Raw genomic sequence first — 19,253 nt, 5'->3', positions numbered from 1 at the left:
CAATGGTCTGGAGAGAAAAGTCGAGCCATTGGCAGTATCAGTGCTGTATTTGATGCTGTCAAAGTCATTGCTTGGCTCAAAGTTAATACAACAGCACTTTTTTGGATTTCAGTTTTCCTTCAGAGGGAAGAAAAGCAGAGTCCATAAACCCCAAAACCTAAGGTTCTTCTTTCCTGAAGTAAATATTGACTTAGAAGGTGGCAGACATCACAAAATGTAGTTTATTTATTGAAATCAGGAGTCTTTTTAGAATGTTTCTGTAGAGATGCAACAGAAAATTTGATGTTTTATTTAAATGAAATCTGATTATGAAGCAATTTGCTATGCCACTGTTTCTCCTTGTAAAGTGGTTGGTGGTTATTTTATTGTGTATAAACCTGTGGTGGGGATTTCTGTTCATCTGGAATCTATGAGAAAACTTTCTTCTCTCTGTAAACAAACTGATAAACAGCATTAGGACTCTGAGGGATAAAGGGATAAATGGGATGCTAAGGTACCTTTTCAAATCAGTAGAGTGTTAGGAGCGCTGGGATTTGTTCTTTTTTATGTTTGTTTTTTTTTTTGCTTGTTTGTAGTAACATCAGATGTAATTTCCAGTCCTTAATATTCCGCAGCTCCAATTTTCAAATCGCAAGAATAAAAAGCAACACGCCTGTCTAGTTACTTGTCTGTAGTAGTGAGGCTTTAAATAACTATGCTTCGGACTAAGAAATCACCGGTGCACATTAACATTTCAACTAACATGTTGGGAGCAAACTGTATTCATCTCTGAGTTCATCTGTCTTGAGTGCAAGTTGATGGTGATCGGGTCTGGGAAAAAAAATGGTTTAAAAGAAAATGGTTTATTAGTTCGGTTTTTATGGGATGTGCTGTGAAGTCATTAGTGATGAGCTGTAGGTACTTTACATTCTGTGTTGTCAAGCCCTTTTTTTTTCCTCTCCTTCCCTCCCCTTCTCTTGGCAGTGACAAGAGGAGCACAGGAGCCCTCCTCGTGGCTGAAGGACCAACATGAGCGATGCATGTAACGCTAACAGCGAGAGACACATGCTTCCTACCAGCGGTCGTTAAAACCAGGCAATGGAGCACATCGTCACAGACATGGGGTGCAACGCTTCCATAGATGACAGAGCTGAAAGCAAGTCAGAAAAAGGTGAGCGCTCCCATCATCTCCACGTCAGAGGTGTTCTCTCCGTACCACTGGAAGAGGATTACATGATAATATTTCCCCCTAGTCCTGTTGTCAAATGTTTGTTCAGAGAAAATTATTTCCCCCCCAGATATTCTTTATTTAAAGGAGTGCATAGTTTTCAGATGCTGGCTGAGGTCAGGAGGCAACTGCAGAGCACCTATAGCATCTATGCATTGGGTTGGAAAAGATTGATACAGAACAGAAGTTAAATTTCAGGCACATGCTCACTCACTCTGGCACTGACAAAGCATATAGGGTATGGGATTGAGGGGGGCTTTTTGTGGCTTTTCACAACATGGGCTTCCTGGGTAAACTGCTCCTATTTCCCTGCTGCTGGGTGACCCTGATAATGAAACGAATGCAATGAAATAGAGCTACTACAATGAATCCCCAAACGGACCTTCTGCCATGTAAGTCTGGCCTGAAATTCTTCCTGATAGCCGTTGAGGCTGTTGGTGGGAAGTCCCCATAATACATGAATAAACATTCAATTTAAAAATTGATGTATTGGCCCCCTGCTTTTCAACGCAGCACACCTGGACTTTGCACAGGCAAGAGGGGCACGGGGTTGTCTCAGAGACCCTTGTTCTGACCCTTTGTATTCTTTTTCAAGGTTTGATGTTAAAACATTTACAGGTCTGCTGGGAGCTGTGGTACATGGCGCCATGCATTGTCTTAGATTATTACACCAAACAGCACTGGTTGAAAAGGAAGGCACTGTTGGGCTGGAGTCCTAGACCCATCCATAAAGGAAGGATGGGGTCCTACCTTTTCGGTTTTGCATGCCATGCACATACATGCCTTGTAAGACCACAGAAACAGGTTACTTGGGAATATTTCTGAGGGTGCAAAAACTCAGAGAGGCCATGAGGAACTGAACTCCTTTCTCAGCCTACAACCAACGCTACATGTTGGTGTGGAGCCAGGCTCTGCTATCACAAAGCTGGCTTATAACTCTGTGTGTTTGTTTCATAATGACTTGCCCTCTCCCATTGCTGGGTGGTAGTCCTTTTGCTCTTCAGCAGTAGTCAAATTATGCAAAACCATCATTATATCTGCAGTCTGAGGCTGTACATCCTTCTAATGCATTAATAACATAAATTTAATGGATACTTGGTGGTGTAGAGATCTTCTGCAACTGGTGATTTATTTTGCAGATGCGGTTTAGCCTAGTGTGAAAATCATGTTCCGTTTTAGTCCTGAGAATAACAATGCTGTAGTAAGTACAATTTAAAAAATGAGAGGAAATCAGGAGGATTTTTCTAGGAGGGATAAGATGTCTGTAGGGTGGGAGTCCTTGCTGATTTCGGCCTTGTCTGCACTAGAAAACTTTAGCAATTTAACTGTGCCACATAGTTGTTAATGGTAAAATAAGCAAACAACATGCTATTATGGCACCTGTAAAGATTTTTATTTTAAAAATTCTATAGTGTTATACATATTAATAGAGTCACATCTCCACAGAGGTTATTCTTCACTTGTATAGCTGTCAGTTTAAGAAAAAGAATCATTCCCATTCAGAGGGTGCCACTCATCCTAGTCTTATCATCCCTGGTATGTGCGATCAGCTGAAATAATTGACAAGTGTAAACTGTTGTTCCTCTAGTGCAGAGCTTTTCTTTGCTGTTTTGCAGGGGGGGAAAAAAAAAAAAAGCACTACTCTGGATTGTTGGCTATTATTCATTGCTTTGGTTTGGTTTTAGTATCAGCTGTTCATTTTAGCAATTTTAGTAAAATACCAGCGTATTAGTGTTAGGATGTAAGTGTTGTTTTTAGTTTCCTCTTCTTTCTCTTTCACGAAGTTGCAGTGCTGTGCAGCGATGGTTGTATCAAACCCTGGAGTTCTGGAGAACATCTTGGTTTTCTTCCCCTGTTTCTCCTGATCATGTCTGCTCAGAAATGAGCAGTGGTTCCTGCCAGCATCAGGAGCTCAGATCAATGTATTCCTTTGGTCCTTGTTCCTTCGATAGCATCGTCCTGCAGCTGCTTTGACTTGTTCCCCCAAGATCAGAAACATAAAGACTTTTTGTGTGTGTGTCTTATGCTGAGCTGTTAAGGGTGAGTAGCCCTGAAGCTCCTTGAAAAGAGGTATAAGCTGCAGGGCTGGAGGCAAAGGCTGTTTGTAAACGATACTTTGTACATCAATATATGTGCACAATACTGTTTGTAAACATTTTATCCCAAGTTTTTTATTTTGCTGGCTTGCTGATATAGCTGGGCAGGCAAAAACTTTCTATTAAGTGAGGTTCTTACAAACTTTGTCATTACACGAAGGTCATGTTACAGCTTGCAAAGTCTGAAGCTTTTTACTGCAGCTTGGTAAAGAAATACATTTCTTTAGTAGGCAAAATTGATCTTCTTTCTTTCCTCACCTTCTCTAAACCCACATACTGCCCATCAGCTGAACATGGCAGACTTCTTAGATGCGTACTATCTTCAGGACAAAGAAATGGGGAAGGTTTCTAATAATATAGACTTGAGCAAGTCAGCCAGTTTGGGATCTGTCCCTCAAGACAGAAACAATCGATGCATCATGTATTCATTATAAAAAAACATTTTTTCAGTCTTATTTTTACAGACCTCCATCTTAATGCTGACTGTGCACAATGGACTGAATTTGTCATCTGTCTGCAAAGTTCTGCAAAGGTAATGCATGTTTTCATTGACGATTGCACTGATCCATTGCCTTCTCTTTCGACAGCAATTAAAGCTGCTGTTCTCATCCAGAAATGGTACCGCTCTACAAGGGCCCGGCTAGAGATCAGTCGCCGCTATTCTCTGACTATCTTTCAGTCAATCGAATATGCTGATGAGCAAGATCAAGCACAGGTTTGTAATCTTCAGTTCTTCCTGTACAAGCAGCTGTGTTATTCCCAGAGCACAAACAAAATGGATACGAGACTGTTTCTCCCTACAAAGCTGTGTCCTGAATAGTAAAACCACTTCCCTGCCTCACACATGAACTAGTTAAGTCGTGTGTGTGTGTGTGTATGTATATAAAACTACATAAGCAGCAGGACACCATTCTGCCCATACAACCACATCTAGGTTAGAAGTTCCTGTAGGATGGCTCTGTTAGCCAGGGACTGCATGTCGTTGCGCTGTGGGTGATCTGAAATGAGTCAGCAAGGCAAGACATGTGCAACAGAGAAACAGAGATATCAATATCTCAGCACATCAGCCCAGGCTTCCTTTCAGGGTCAGTACTGGGTATTAGGAGCTTCTAAGGCTTTGTGTTCAACCTCGCATCAGTCTAAAGTGAGTTGGGTGAATAGTGGCTGTTTGTTTCTATTGACTGTAAAGGAAGACTAGGCAAATATTCTGGATGATGGGCAAGATGAATTACACCCCAAAAAATCAGCAACATTGATGTAGTCCTGGAATTTTCTATGTCTTCAAATAATGTCAACCTGCTGCTGTAGAGGTGATGCTATGGGAACATACAGTAGTGTCACAGATCCCTCTGCATGGAAAACTGCTAATATATGACTAAGGAAAGAGAATGTTAATGCTTGTTGGATCCCCTGAACTGATCAGTATGTGTTTGTTCTTTTCTTTTCCTTATTCAGCTAGCCAGCTTTTTCACATTCATGCTGGAGCGCTATGCTGATCCTGATGCAGGTAAGGATAAAAGTCAAAGTAAAATGAAGATTCTGTTTGAAAACCTTATGTGAGAGAAGTGAATTTTCTATGTAATGTTTACAGCCTGTGACACATGCTGGGATGAGATTTGCTTTCCCAAATATTGCTCTAAGAATTTGGTCCTGTTAAGTATTGACTCCACTCAATATCTGTGCAATGAGTCAAGATGTCAGATGGGAATGGATCCCCGTTGTCCTTTATAAGAACACTCAGAGGTGCTCAGAGTGCTTTCTTACATGTCACTGCCACTGAGCTGTTCTCGTGGTAGTCCTACTGTCCAATTTGCACAGTTTTCTATGCATGTTTTTCTTAGACTATGAGACATGACTATGCAGAAAAAGTGTGACTAGTTGGTTTAGGGGAGGTGTAATCAAACAAAGAGGTGGTTTTGTTCTTCCTTTTCCTTTATTTTTTTTTTCCTAAAGTAGTTTTGGACCACTTTTAAACTTAATTTATTCCAGATTTTGCTACAAAATGTACCAGTATGTGAATGATTAAAAATGAAATAAAATTAAACTGCTGGGGATAAATGTTTATCTGAGCTTTAACTGAGATGGTTACTAACCTTTAATTTCTGAAGTGTTTGGGGATGCTTGGACAAAACTTACTTTTAAGTCAAGCTTGACAGAACGACAGATTGAAAGTGACTCCCTAAAGCCAGAAAAGGAACACCGACTTCCTGAACAAATTGAGAAAAGATCTAATCTCAGCCCTATTAAAAAGGAGGCTGCCCCCTTCCTATTCAATTACAAGAGAATATACTTTCTTCTTCATCTGGTCCAGCCACAGAATACACCAATTAAAATTTGCACAAGACACTTTGATAGCAGGCTAATACCATCACCAAAACCGTAAGTGGTTCAGTGTTCTAATGACAACCATTAGAAATTGTAGTCTTTCTCTCTTAAATACTTTAGAGTGCCTCTCTGTGCTCTGCAGAGAAAGAAATTGTATTTGAGCCTTGCTGCAAAGCCAAGACAGATGATACAGTTGTCCTTCCTTTGATTATTTTTTTTTTCCATTATCGTCTTATTCTGCAAAAAGTCATTTAACTTCCTGGGAAGGAAGTGGAAAATTTAAAGAAAATAAAACACTGCTCACTTCATCTACTTCTGTATGCTGATGGTGACCTCAGTTCAGCTTTGTCACCTGAGCGAGGAGGAAAATTCTAGTGCTAGGTCTGGGATTTGGTACAGGAGTGTTAATCTCTACTTTCATTATCATATTAAAAGGGAATTTTACAACTGCTTATCGTAGATATGATTTATCCACGTTTTTAACCGTGCCTATTGACAGAAGGAATTAACACAACTGAGGTGCCTCCAGCGACCTGCTTGGGCACAGGACGTGACTGTACAGAGCGCCCTGCCTCATAGGCTGTCCGTTGCTGTCACCACACGGGTGACCTGTCCCTTGGTCTTGCAGATATTAGCAATCGTATAGGTGGTTAAGGCTGACACACATGATAAAGAATGTATTTTATGGTAAAGCTCCTCTTTGTCTTGATTGCTTAAAATTTACATCTGTCAGGACTGAAGTTGTTAAGGCTTGGTATCTGCTCCAAGTACTTTATTTTGGTCTTGTTTTGTTTTGTTTTGTTTTGTTTTTTTCTCCCTTTCTAATAAGCACCCTGTGTTACAGATACCAGAACCAAAAACGATACAGAAAGATTGTGTAAGATATATGTTTAATACAGAGGCAGTCCAGGGTCTTCTGCACAAAGGATTTTTCTGACGTCTTGAATGAGAAATTGCATATTGAACTTGTGTTGCCTGGTTTGTGGTTAAGTTTGTCCAACAGCTGGCCGTGTGCATTCCTCACTTCAAGCTCTCGCTTGCCTGCGCCGCTGCATGACCTTTGCAGTACTTGTGCCTACGCCAGTGATTTAAGCAAAATCTGTGCCAAATAGAGAGATTCCTTAATGAACTGCTTCCATTTCTGCTGGATCACGGTCTTAAGATGGGAGCCACTGTGAGTGTAAACATAACAAGCAGAAAGCTTTCAAATTAGCTTTGCCATTCCCAAGCATTTTCTAAAACCCACAATTCTTTGATTTTTTTATTATTTTTCATCGGTGTCTGGTCGCTTAAATTAGGGTGATAGCACATTGTTCAAAAGCCTTCTCCAAGAACATAGCAAATAATATTCTTACAAGAGCACAGGTTGCCTGTTCTTCTCTGTATGTGACGATGAGAAAGCTACCTGAAGATTTTGTGATCCCTGTTTTTCATTACATTATAAACCCCTCAGGACTCCTCTATTCATCTTGGAATCTGCTTGTTCAGAATGTGTTTTTTCAGAGAAAGAAAGCAGTCACCGTGTCATTAACAAGGTAGTGCTTTTGATGTGATTGTTTGTGTTATACCCTGAAGCTCTTTTCATCCTCTCGTCCTGCTTAAGATGTCAGTGCAGTTGGAGTTGCAATTGGGATATTGCGTAGCTGTGTGTTGTTCTTGTTCTGCTGGTGATTAAAGGCTATTTCTCAAGGGTTGGCAGGAAGTAAGAATTAAAATGTTTTCCATCCTACACTTCTCTCCATCCATTAAAAACAAAAAAATCTGTGTACCTACTCAGCCTTTCAGTCAAGAGATCTCCAGTCAGACGAACAAAAGTGCTTTTCCAGCAAAAGGTGACCCATTTACTCACTCTTTTGTGTGCACACCAAGGGTGAGAAGGCTGCAGACGTGTTCTGGGCAAAGTGGTGGGACTGGGAGTCCAAGGCACTGCTGTCTGTGCCTCTCAGGGTCCCTGGGCCACCTCCCAGAGCCTTCCTTTGAAAAGGAACTGAGTAAGTCTTGCTCTCTGCAGCTTCGCACCCCACCACACCTTCCTTACAGCACTGACATCCTTCGGAAGCTTTTTGCACAGAGTGATTCTTGCAGTGGGGAATAAGCCACAGCCTGCAGCTTGCTGCACCAGGACCAGTGTGAAGGAACAGATGTTTGGGGCACAAAGGAAATCTTCATCCTCTTCTTGGACTCCTGGTCCATCTGCCATTAACTTTGTGTCTTGTGCATCAGTGCCTGGAGGATGTCAGAGCACTCCTTGGGAGCTGGAGGTGCTCTCTGGGCTTTTGTGTTTGTTTAGTGTGGAGTATGGCCACTGGCAGCCCTGCGGGGTCTGCAAGTAGGGGCCAGCACACGCTAATCCCCAGGCTGCATTAGGACACCCATTACTGGAAGAGGTGCTGACTGCTCCCGGATGAGACATCCTGTGCAGGAAGGAGCCTTAAAATCAAGCTGAAAGACTGCCCGAGGAGATGTAAGAGCACTCTAAGGCTAATGACCACGGCTGGCTTTTGATTCTTCATCCAGAGGCAGAAAACAGGGTGTGCTTTGCAGAGTTGTGCCCTGCGGGGAAGGAGATTGGGTTTCCCAGCCTGGACACCTGCCCGAAGGGAGCACAGGCGGTGAGGAAGGCCGGTCTGTGCTCAGAGGGGAAGGAAGGGTCGCCTGCTGCGAGCAGGATGGGGGGGACAGAGGGGGAGCAGGCGTGGGCAGGTGCCTGTGCGGCTGGAAACGCTGAGAAGACCGCTGACACTGGAGGAGTCACAAGAGGAGAGCCTCTGGCCAGGACTTGGTGGGAACTCCAAACCCTGCACACCTCGTCCTTTCCTGCAGCCTGCATCCATCTGCATGGCTGCACACAGAGGGTGCTGATCAGCTCGCAGCAGAGCAGCTGATAAGAAACAGTTCTGTTTTTAAACCCAGAGCTGATAAAAAGGTTGCTTTTTATCTGCTTATTTCTTTAATACGAATTTTATGCAGGTAAAAGACAAGCTGGCCTTTATGGATCTCATAATTTATGAGGCCACGTGCAGGTTTTGGCTGCTGTGTGTTTTGAGTCACAGCCACAGGTATTCCTTCAGCAACAAATAATGTATCTTCATTTCCAGTTGCAGGGTTACAAAAACCTTACCGTCAGCCCAGCAAAAAGTGTTTCCAACAATCACCTTACGCAAGCAGCTCTGCAACAGCAGCCTGCAGAACACTGTCTTTTAGGGCTCTGAGTGTCTCTGTTAGAATAAGAGATAATAAAGACAGTCTGCAAGGAGCAAACAGTGCAATCGGTTGTTCACTCAGTTGTATATCTAGGGTATGCAAGAAAATATTGGATTGAAGCAATTAGCAATGCTCCTGCTTTCTCCATCTTCAGGAAAATGAGAAGAAGCTGGCTTTGCTTACTTTCTGCCTTCCAGTGGTTTTATGGCAGCCACCCAAGAGCTGGCATTGTCTCCTCATATCAGAAGGGAGTGCTATGCAGTCAGCTGTGAAGGAACACTGCTTGGCTGCTGGCTTTTTTAATACTCAGTGAGCTGCTGGTATTTAGCCTATTTTTTTAATGTAAAAAACAAAAGCAACATGAGCACCTCTTTAGAACTGGTATTAACTGTGTAATCTTGAACTGTAAGCAGGTGACAGTCCCTGGATGATCGCACACGACTTTTGAATCTCCTTGCTTTGTGGGGGAAGGAGAAAGCCTGTGACAGACTGAGTTCTCGTTACCTAAGAGATCACGTTGCTCCACAGCGTCGGTGCAAAGTATTTTGCATCCTGACCAGAGATGCCGGTTGTTGGGACGGTGGCTTTGCCTGGTTTTGTTTGGTTGTGTTTGTTTCTGGTTTTGTTTAGTATCGTGGGTCAGTCTGGGGAAACCCAGAGCTGCTCCACTGTACAAGGTAGGAGCTGGCTGCTCCAATACTGCGGCAAGGAGGGCATCAGAAACATTCGCTGGTTCTGGTCACTCTGTTACAGCCCTATGGGAGACTGCTGGAGTTTCCTCATTCCTGTTCTTCCCTCTCGTTGCAGTTGCTGACGCTTCCATCAGCCCCTCTGTTTCTCACCAGGCTGACTCATATCTAACTGAATATGAAAACATCGAGGTTCCAGACTCCTACTGCGGACCACGACTCTCGTTTCCCCTTACTCTTGCAGATGCCAATGCTCTTCTTCATGCTTTCAAGGACGGACAGGTACGTTGCAACTAGGTTTTGTTCATTTGTTTTACCTCTCTGTTAGATTGAAACCCCACAGTCAGTTGAATATAAGGCTAAACCGGTGCTCAAAGAGATATTTCTGCCTTCCTTTCCATCCCACTGCTCTTTCCTGCTAACCCGCAGTGGTCACACAGGTACGTGGTGAGCTGTCCTAGGAATCCAGTCAGGTTGGGAGCTAACCCGACAAAACCCAAAGCACCGCTTCTCAGTTACCAGGTTTGATTCATTTTTCCCCCCATGCTTTAAGGATGAATTCAGTTGCAGGGATTAAGCACCTCATTCCAGTGTGCAAGACCCCACTGCAATGGGGAGAGTGAATATAAAGTGTGGCCAACGTGCTAGCACAGATCTCATGAGCTCTGGCTGCCACTGCTTTACTTGGCAGGGCTTGGCTTGAACTCATGATCATTTGTGCTTAACAATATACTGTATATAAGGGATAACTTTGGGGTTATATAAGGGGTCTACCTTTGCTTTTAATTTACTGAATAATGTTTTGTTTCCCCCCTAATTTTCTGTGGAGGCTGATCTTAAAAGTAGCACAATATAAAGCTCATGATAAATGAGCCCACCGAGAATTCACCTTGCTGTGGTTGGCATTTTAGTAAGGGAATTATTATATGCAATTGGCCTTTTTTGTTTGTTTTAAAAACATTAATCTCGAAGAGTTAGTTTGTAGTTCATCCATCTGTGTTTGAATTAAATGTATTAAAAATCACTGACTGTCCAAATTATCGTAAGAAGCATTAGCAGGGAAGACCAGAAGAGCACTTTTACAGGAGCTACATCCCTTCTGAAAGGAGCAATCTTTGAAGGCTTAATGTTCCATTCTCATAACATCTTCACAATGAGCATTAACAAGGCAACCCTTGCTGGAGTTCCCTCTCCTTGGTATTTGTGCAGTTTGCTGAAATACCATTTATGGCCTTTGTTTTTGGTTTGTTTTCTTTTTACTGTATATCCTTTTTTTTTTTTTTTTTTTTCAGTTACTTTGAACAGATGACCTTAAGCAATGATTCTGAGTGCCGTATTACCCACTCTCTCACCATTTCTGTAGATGGGAAGAGTAGAAAAGGTACACTAGAAATAAAATGGGAAAATATGAACAGCAAGCTCACTAAGCAAGTGCAAAGCTACCAACACTCCTCTAGTTTCCAGCACTAAACCATGCAGCCTGTAACCATATTTAAGGAAGATCTGTAGTATAAATAATCTGATAGAGCTTCCTTGGCAATATGTGTGTAGTGCTAATAAAGCAGACAGACTTTACTGCTCCTCCTAAAAAGTGTTCCTTTTCTCCCTGTTTTTTTTTTTTTTCCCATAGCTGCTTCACGCCCACTATGTACTGCAGCTGCTATGTGAAACCAGGAGGGTTCTCAAGGAGAAGCCAAATATCAACCTTGTTTCGGTTTCCTACTCCAAGGAGATAACCGTCTGTGGTAAGATGCCAAGGAAGATAACTGCTTTGGGCATTTATTATTTTTTTTTAATAAATGCTTAAATGGGGGCAAACCAAAAAAAAAAAAATGTTCCTGAGTCGCACCGAGTGTATTTTTAAAAAGTCCCTCTCCTCCTCTTTCCTTTTCTTGTTAAAAGTTTCTGAATGAGTCAGTATTAGTTCAGTTAATACTTCAGTGCAGCTTAAATATTCCTGCACTTCCAGCTCTAAAGTGCCGCTAAGTACTATGATCACTGGCAGCGATTCTCAGTGCTTGCTCCTCTTACTGAGAAAAAGACTTTACCACGATAGTTTACTCACTGATGATTTCAATGAGGGTGTAATAGGAGTGGCAAATAAGGCCTTTCATAGACAGCATGGCTATCAAGAACAAATTGAAATGTATAATAAACCCTCATTTCTAAAGGGACCCAAGAGGATGCATCGGTCTTTATGCAACGAACAAATTAGTCGCACAGAACGATATGTCGCAAGGTGAAGAATTAAGAGCTCATTGCACGTCTATTTTATTATGTTTTTGTAAATTGTGAGCAAAGGGATGCAGTATGCTGCTGTGGCACAGGAAGCAGTGGCTGCAGAACAGAAGAGCAGTGGTGGCATTAGCTCTGACAGCTGTGTCTGCGCTGCGTGTAATAGTAACGCAGTGTAGGGAAGGGCACTGCGACACGTGTGAAACAACAACTGACGTTTTTAAGATGTGGTTGTGCACCAACTTCGATTACCAGGAAAGGGCTTGTTTAAATAATGTTCTGTACAAACAATAATTTGTTAACCAACCAAATAAAATATCTCTCCAAACTGAGGAAGCATGGATTCATGCTTGCTCACTACAGTACGTTCGTGTGAATCAAAACATCCCTCCTGTTTTTTGTAGCTCATTTGTGCTGTGCAAGCAGCATCTGAAGGGCTCCCCTTCCTGCCATTGACACTAACAGCTTTTGCAACCAGATAGATCCTCTGCAGAATATGGGATGGAGGCACATTTTTAAACCTAATTGGTCCAAAATTCTTGATGTCCTTAAAATAAGCTGTCCCTCCTTCTATTTCCTTCTAATTTCAAACAAATAATGCAGATTGAATACTTAGAGTGACTCCAGCAGCCTCGTCATCAACCAAAAGTCGCACAGAAGACATATGGACATGGTTAGAAATGTCCCTTCTGTCTTTTCATAGAATCATAAAGGTTGGAAAAGACCTCCAAGATCATCTGGTCCAACCATTCCCCTACCACCAATAAAATTATTAAACCCATTAAATCATTTTCTTAATCACTGGTGGAGACAGCCTGTCCTCAGGCGATTCTGTGGCTTCAGGACGGTGAGCCACAGGTGTGGGGAGGTGACAGCGCAGGGGGGTGAGGTCCTCCTGCCTGTTCCAAAGTAAACCTCAGGAAGGGACAACTCTGCTGCTCCTGTGGCTTTTGCACCGAGGTGTAAAGGCACTGATGCTCCCTCCATCAGTAGTAATCAAAACGTGGCTATGAACCGGACAGATGCTTGATTGTGCTTCATACAGTAGACTACTTAGTAAATTCAGACCTGTTAAAATGTAGAGGTCTATCATATTTCTGAAATACTAATCTGTTTTCCAGGTTGATAATGTGTTTGCTCATCTTACCTCCATTTCCCTGAGTGAACCTTTACCTGTGTGACAGGTCTGATCTTCAGATCCAGCTGCAAGGACAGAAACTTTATGCAAAACAATTGTGTACTCTTTAAGTGTTTTATTGCGTGGTTTTACTAGGCAACTTCAGCATGTACCTTAACATGAAGCTGATATAACCCTAATACAAGGCAAATTATTAAGGAAAATGCAAATTACTAAAGAAGACATGGGGAAAAACTTCTTAGGACTAGCTTATATAATTCCAGTTTTATAATTCCATGTATTTGGTAACAGAGGACATATATGTTTTTGTTTCCTGTAGGAGACTTGCATGGAAATCTGGATGATCTTTTTTTGATATTTTATAAGGTAGGTGGGCAACCTGTGATATATCATTTTGACTTTTTGTTATTAAGAATGTATATTTGTCTGATAGTTTTTATCACCGTTAGAACTGTAAATGTGTGTGCACATACCACACACATAAACCCTAGAACAACCTGAATGGTGCCTTTGTCATAGCTTTTCCTTCTCCTCCTGAGGAAGAGAGGAGATCCGGGAGATTTGTCTTCTAAATATCAAGCTGGAGCATGAACTTAAAGGGTTCTTTGCAATGTCTTCCACATCCAGCCCACATTTTCTATTCCATGCTGACTGAGGTCTAAAATCCAGAGCTAACAGTTCCTGATGTGACACTACACTGCAGATAATTTCAGTCCTCAAGCAGAAAATGCAGAGTTTTTCTTGGGCCCTCCTATTGATGCCCATAAGGTGTTTTTCATTATTGTTTGTTTACAGGAAACAAAAAAGGGTGCTATCTGTTTAAAAGCTTTTGAAACCTTGGAAGCAACCGTATAGTCTGCACAAAATGGAAATACCTTGGATGTCCTTTCCATATCCATAAACAGCTGCTCACTTTTCAAGTTAAAAAGCGTAACTCTCTTTTGCTGAGGTGAAAAAAAAAGAGCCCCAGGCTATCTTTTTCACCATTGTATATTTAACCGAAGGTGCAGTTTTCCTATATTTAGTTTCCCATTTATCTTTGGCATGAATCACCACCTTTCATTTAGCAGATAGTCTCTCCGATTTGAGTTTTCCGGAGGAAAGGGTTTGTCTGATCCTTACACATTCTTCGGCCCTGAATGGAGACTGAAATGAGCTAAACCAGGTGTTTCAATGATGTAATTCCCCTCTGCTTCCAACGTTGTTACACTTTATCTGACACGGCTGGATGGAAACTTGGTGGTTTTGTCCAAGTGCGTACCTGAAGCCTGCTGAAGCATAATCAGGCCTCTGCGGGCCTCTGCTTTTCTTATTAACTGATTACATGCAGCCAGTCCTCGGCTTGTAGTCTTTTAGCTGTTATTTTAATTATGCAATCTTCCTTTTTGGAACAGGATATTGAAACAGAATCAGAGTATGATTCAGGTCAGTTTCATATACCAGACCTGTGAGGGGAAAAATAGCTGTTCTGGAGGTAACTGCTGCAGCTATCTCCGAATAATTAAGAAAAACATTTGAGTGAGGACTAAGTGCTGATTGTAGTGACTTCAGAGCCGCCAGCCCCCCAGCTGTGGGCAGCAGTGCTCATGCTGCCAGTTGCTGTTTGGCTTCAGGGTCCCTCCTTACAGCAGACCCTGTGCAGTGGGCAGATGTTTCGTCCTCATTTCCAAGCAGCTGAGGAAGTGGAGAGCGCATGGTGGAGTCACGGTGCTGGGACGAGCCCCCGAAACGCAGGCATGGTAGGACAAAGCACAGCCAGCAGAGCTGTGGCTCTTCAGCACGGTGCTGGGCACAACAGCATGTGTAATGCTGAGACCCAACGAGGGTGATGCTCAGAGAACCACTTTTTTTCTCAGTAGCCAATTTGTAAAGTCCATTCGGTCACTGCATTAATCTCCGTCAAATTACAGCATTTCCTGGAATTCCTTGAAACACGTGCATTTTAAAATATGTATTGCTAGGTTCAATTGTTAAATGGCTGCTACGGGGAGGAATAGCCCGGAGCTGCAGAGAATGCGAACGACAAACGGAAGTTAATTAATCACTAACCCAGCCGATACAGGAATGATGCCCAGCAGCAAGTTGCTAATCATTAGAGGGCCTTGTTCACCTCTTTGATATGTTGGGGCTACAACAGCCTTTCATTTGCTGTTGCTCTTATTAGTCGTAACCGTGGAAAAGGAAATAAAAGCTTTGCATGAGCATGGAACAGAACCACAACTCCTCATGGAAGCTAGAAGTGAAAACAAACTCTCCTTTAAAACTATGAGCTGTGGGTAAGCCTTTGCAAGAGAGGCAGGGCAGAGGCTGGAGAGCATGTCAGCCCGTCTGTCCTTCCATGAGGACGGCGGCTGCAGCGTGGCTCTGTGCACGCCAACCATCTGCTGGGCAATCTCCTGCCCGTGGGCTTTAAAGCAAAGCTTTGATTAATCCATCTCCTGGTCTGACACAGCCCCACTCAGGAAGCGGGGTGTGTTGCAGTGCTGCCCAGCCTCCTCAGAGTGGCTTCTGCAGTTGTCATATGGTTTTGTAGATGTTCTGTTGATCGTTCTTGTGCACACCATTTGTGACAGCAGAGGTTTCCTTTTCCTGGCAAGCCAAGAATGAAATGATATTTCCAGTACTTGTGACTGGAAATGATGAAGCTACATGTAGTTGCTGCTATGCTTTCTGTAAGCTGATGGCACCCGTTGATGTGCTGATAACTAACCTAACAGCACGTACCAGCAATTCACAGTAGTAGCTTCTGATGTCACCATTCACAATAAAGCATTGCTCTGTATCTTCAGAAGAAAAAAAGAAAAAAAAAAGATAAAAACTACCTGTACATGCAGTCTTCCAAGTGCACAAGCTTTCTGGTATATCTTTAACAGCACCCCTGGCAAAGTGCGAGTATGAGTAAAAGTCAAGTAATGCTTTCACGATTAAAGCAGTTGGAAAAAAGAGGATTCTTCACATCTCTGTATTAAGATTTGGACTGCAGTATTCCTTAGGAGTTCTGGGAGCATAGACTGCAAACAATGTAAATATCTGAAATCCAGTTTCTTCTGTGTAAGGAAATGTAAGGACCTTCAGACTTGTGTCAGAAGATAACTTCTGGAGTTCTTGTCATCCATTCAAAATGAGCGATTCCCTTCTATTTGCAAGTGCACAACTTCCCAGCAGCAGTTGCATTAACAGAAAAGTATATTTTATTACAAGAATAATGTTCCTGTTGGTCCCTTTCAATTTAATTTAATAGGTAGAGGAATGGATTAGAGACAGCATCATAAGAACCATTAGAGAGGTCATCTCTTCTCTGATGGTTCATACAAGATGTCTGATTTGGAGATTTCTGTTCTAAGCAGTGGAAATAAATGCTGTGTTTCTGAGTTCTGTATTATGCTTTTTTTTTTTCTTCCAGGTTTTATAGCCAGGAGTTCTCATTAGAAATGATATTTCCTTTATTACAGTAGCATAACAGTCTCCAAATGTCCTTGTTTTTGTTTCTTTCTGCAGAATGGTCTACCTTCAGAAAAAAAACCTTATGTCTTTAATGGTGATTTTGTTGACAGAGGGCGAAATTCTATGGAAATACTTATAATCCTGTTTGCATTTCTTCTTATCTACCCCAATGATGTACACTTGAACAGAGGAAACCATGAAGACTATGTCATAAACTTGAGGTAGGTTTTAGGGGATGGAACGGAGGGGGTATCTGATCATTCATGGGAAATGCTGGAGCTTTTCAATGCCACTGTGCCAATATCTGATCTCTAAAACAGAAGTAATGTTTTACTGGGTATGCAGGTGAAGCTTTGCATCTTCAAGATATGTGGGGGGGAGCAAAGTACACCCTCGTTACACACAGACACTCAGACAGAAGTGCTTGTCTCTGACATAATCACAGCCCATTGAAGTCAGTGGGTTCATTGGAGCTGCCCGAGTACCAGAGCAGGGGATGGATGGAAGGACTGTATTTTAGTTAAATCATGGGTTTTTTCCCCAGCATAGCAACAGACTTAAGTGTGCAGTATGATGGAACCAGGAAACCAGGAGCTGAGACATCACTTAACTTCAGACTAAGATGTCACTTCCCAAAAAAAGGAGGGGGGGGGGGGAGATGGACATGATAGATGGTGATGTCCATGGAGGCTTTGAGGGAATTTTTATACAGCATTGGTTAGGTTCCTTTGAAAATTCTCTCTAATATCTAAAAGGTAAAATTGTTAACGCTATTACGTTTAGATGGGAAATAGGCTGCTTAAAAATTATTGGTCTGGATGCTGTTTCTGATCCCTTATATGCACAAGAAATCAATTTAACTCAATTATTGAGATAAAACAGAAGAATGCACTTTTAAACTGAGGTGAGACATAAATGACAGGAGGAAAAGAGGGTTGGAAAATTCCTGGCAATCACTGTAGTGCAGAAAATTGTGCAGAAAGGGCACACAAAAACACAGTTCATGATGTTGTTCTATTTTCAGATATGGCTTCAGCAATGAAGTTTTGAACAAGTATAAGGTATGATTCTTCCTAGTTTCCCTGTATTTTCTTTGAGTCTTGCACATGTAAAATGAAAAATGTCTGAACAAAGAAACTTCAAACCAGTTTATATAGGTATAGTGCAAAATGAGTTTAGTAACGTAGTTAAAATTATTTCGGATTTTCAGTGGCATAACTGACAAAACAATGCAAAGTGGTAGCATCTTGTGCTCAGCGATCTGTGGGATGAAATAAATAACATTGGTGAGGCCACTCAGCAGCACACAGAGAGGTAAATGAAGTGCTGGAGAGACTTTTGAATGGCTCTTAGAGTAAATTCAGGTCATATTTGTCGGTGTTGCAATTTGGGGTGTCCCCTGGGTGGAACTGTTCATACAGACGGTTGCAGATACCTCAGCAAAATCTTGAATTTAGAAGCAACAGAATCTGCCTGAAAGGATCTAATCCAAGGGTACACTTTGCAGGTCCACGGGAAGGTAATTTTGTATCTTCTGCAAGATGTCTTCAGCTGGCTCCCCCTTGCCACTATAATTAATAAAAAAGTACTTATCGTACACGGAGGAATTTCAAACACCACAGATTTGGATTTCCTGAATTTACTTGAGAGAAATAAGGTAAGAGAGCGTATTCATGTGGGGGTACTCTTATTTTTTAAAAAATAATTTAGCAGTACAAATGCTAAGATCAAGTTGTTTGCATGAGGAAAGGAAATGGCTACTTTATAAGGCAAGTAAGGAAAGAAAGGTCTTGTTTTTCTGCAAAATCAGTCTTTAGAAGGGGAGGTTTCAGTAGGTGTTGGGAACCAATTGTTTGGCTGCTGTAAAATGACACAGGTCTTTTGACTTTAAAACACTTTAGATACTCCTTCCTGCAGCGATGACACATTAGCCAGAAAGCATGAGAAGTACTTTCTAAACACTTCAGAAATCAATCTAACCACATCTTTTTAGCACCGCCTGTTGCCCCGGGGCTGTGCTGCTGCCATCTGCTCTGTGTGGGACGTTCACTTTGCAGTGCTCCCGTGGCAGCACATGTGGGAGAGTCCCTCCAGCAGGAGCAAACCTTGGGACCTGGCCTTGAGAAAGCAGAAACTACTGCTTTTCATAAATTTAGACAACAGAGGCATCCATATTTTTTTTCTAGAATGGTGAGCAAGTACATCTTTTTCAAATCAGTGGAAAATGGTGTGGGATTTGGTCTGGAAGATTTATACCACTAGAGATACCTGCTTGTAAGCTGGGTGCTTAGGCTCCTTACACTCGGTGGAGATCCAGGTCTTACCACTGCTCAGGTGTAGGTCTCTGGTGCTGTTCCTGGAAGCACTGCCAAAGCCTGGGGGGATTCCCGATGGCCTCTGGCTGCCTCTGCAGAAAGGCAGGTCTTCTTCACGGGTCTCCTCCGCTGCTCTCCTCCAGGTCTGGTTCGTGTCTGTGCACCTGGTGCTAATTCACAGACATGGCAGAGCACCCCAGATGGCACAAGACACCGGTGTTTAAGCAGCTGAAATGTGTTCCTTGTCACTTGTGGCTGTGCAATCCAGAGCTGCTGCTCTTGCCCTCGTGATTTCTAGCACAGAAAGAAATGTTTTACCGATCAGCCAGGTGCAGCTCAGTTTGTTTCTCAAGGATGTTAAAAAGGGCAATGAATACGCCTGGTTATCTGCGCCCAGGCCCTGCTGACTGAACCAGTGCACTCCGAAATTGGGTGCCTAACTCTGGATACAGGTGTCTCGGCCGTGAGCCAAGTCCTTCCCACGCTTTCCCCGAGGCAGGGCTGGGCGTGTGACCGATGCACTGCCTACCCATGAGCTGCACAAGTAGCAGGTCAAAGTGGCTGCCTCGGGAGAGCGTCGGTAAGGAGCCGTGCCTGGGC

The 19,253-nt window shown here is 42.6% G+C and overlaps 1 protein-coding gene across 6 annotated transcripts in view; it reads left to right on the top strand.

Moving 5' to 3' along the window:
* The window catches only part of PPEF1 (protein phosphatase with EF-hand domain 1), a 36,199-nt gene that overhangs the window by 9,471 nt on the left and 7,475 nt on the right, over positions 1-19,253 (top strand). For 5 of the 6 annotated variants that reach the window (XM_013183911.3, XM_013183914.3, XM_048066828.2 and 2 more), the window contains 9 exons: positions 964-1,150; positions 3,891-4,018; positions 4,759-4,810; positions 9,640-9,803; positions 11,152-11,266; positions 13,214-13,260; positions 16,393-16,559; positions 17,363-17,399; positions 17,846-17,995. In XM_013183911.3, the coding sequence (XP_013039365.3) occupies positions 1,078-1,150; positions 3,891-4,018; positions 4,759-4,810; positions 9,640-9,803; positions 11,152-11,266; positions 13,214-13,260; positions 16,393-16,559; positions 17,363-17,399; positions 17,846-17,995 (933 nt within the window). In that variant the 5' untranslated portion in view covers positions 964-1,077. Of the gene's footprint in view, positions 1-2; positions 179-963; positions 1,151-3,890; positions 4,019-4,758; positions 4,811-9,639; positions 9,804-11,151; positions 11,267-13,213; positions 13,261-16,392; positions 16,560-17,362; positions 17,400-17,845; positions 17,996-19,253 lie in introns of those variants that run through there. The other variant, XM_013183913.3, reaches the window with a different exon arrangement.

Source organism: Anser cygnoides, chromosome 1 (genome assembly GCF_040182565.1).
Source record: "Anser cygnoides isolate HZ-2024a breed goose chromosome 1, Taihu_goose_T2T_genome, whole genome shotgun sequence".
Classification (NCBI taxonomy): domain Eukaryota; kingdom Metazoa; phylum Chordata; class Aves; order Anseriformes; family Anatidae; genus Anser; species Anser cygnoides.
This window is presented reverse-complemented; position numbering and strand designations above follow the sequence as displayed.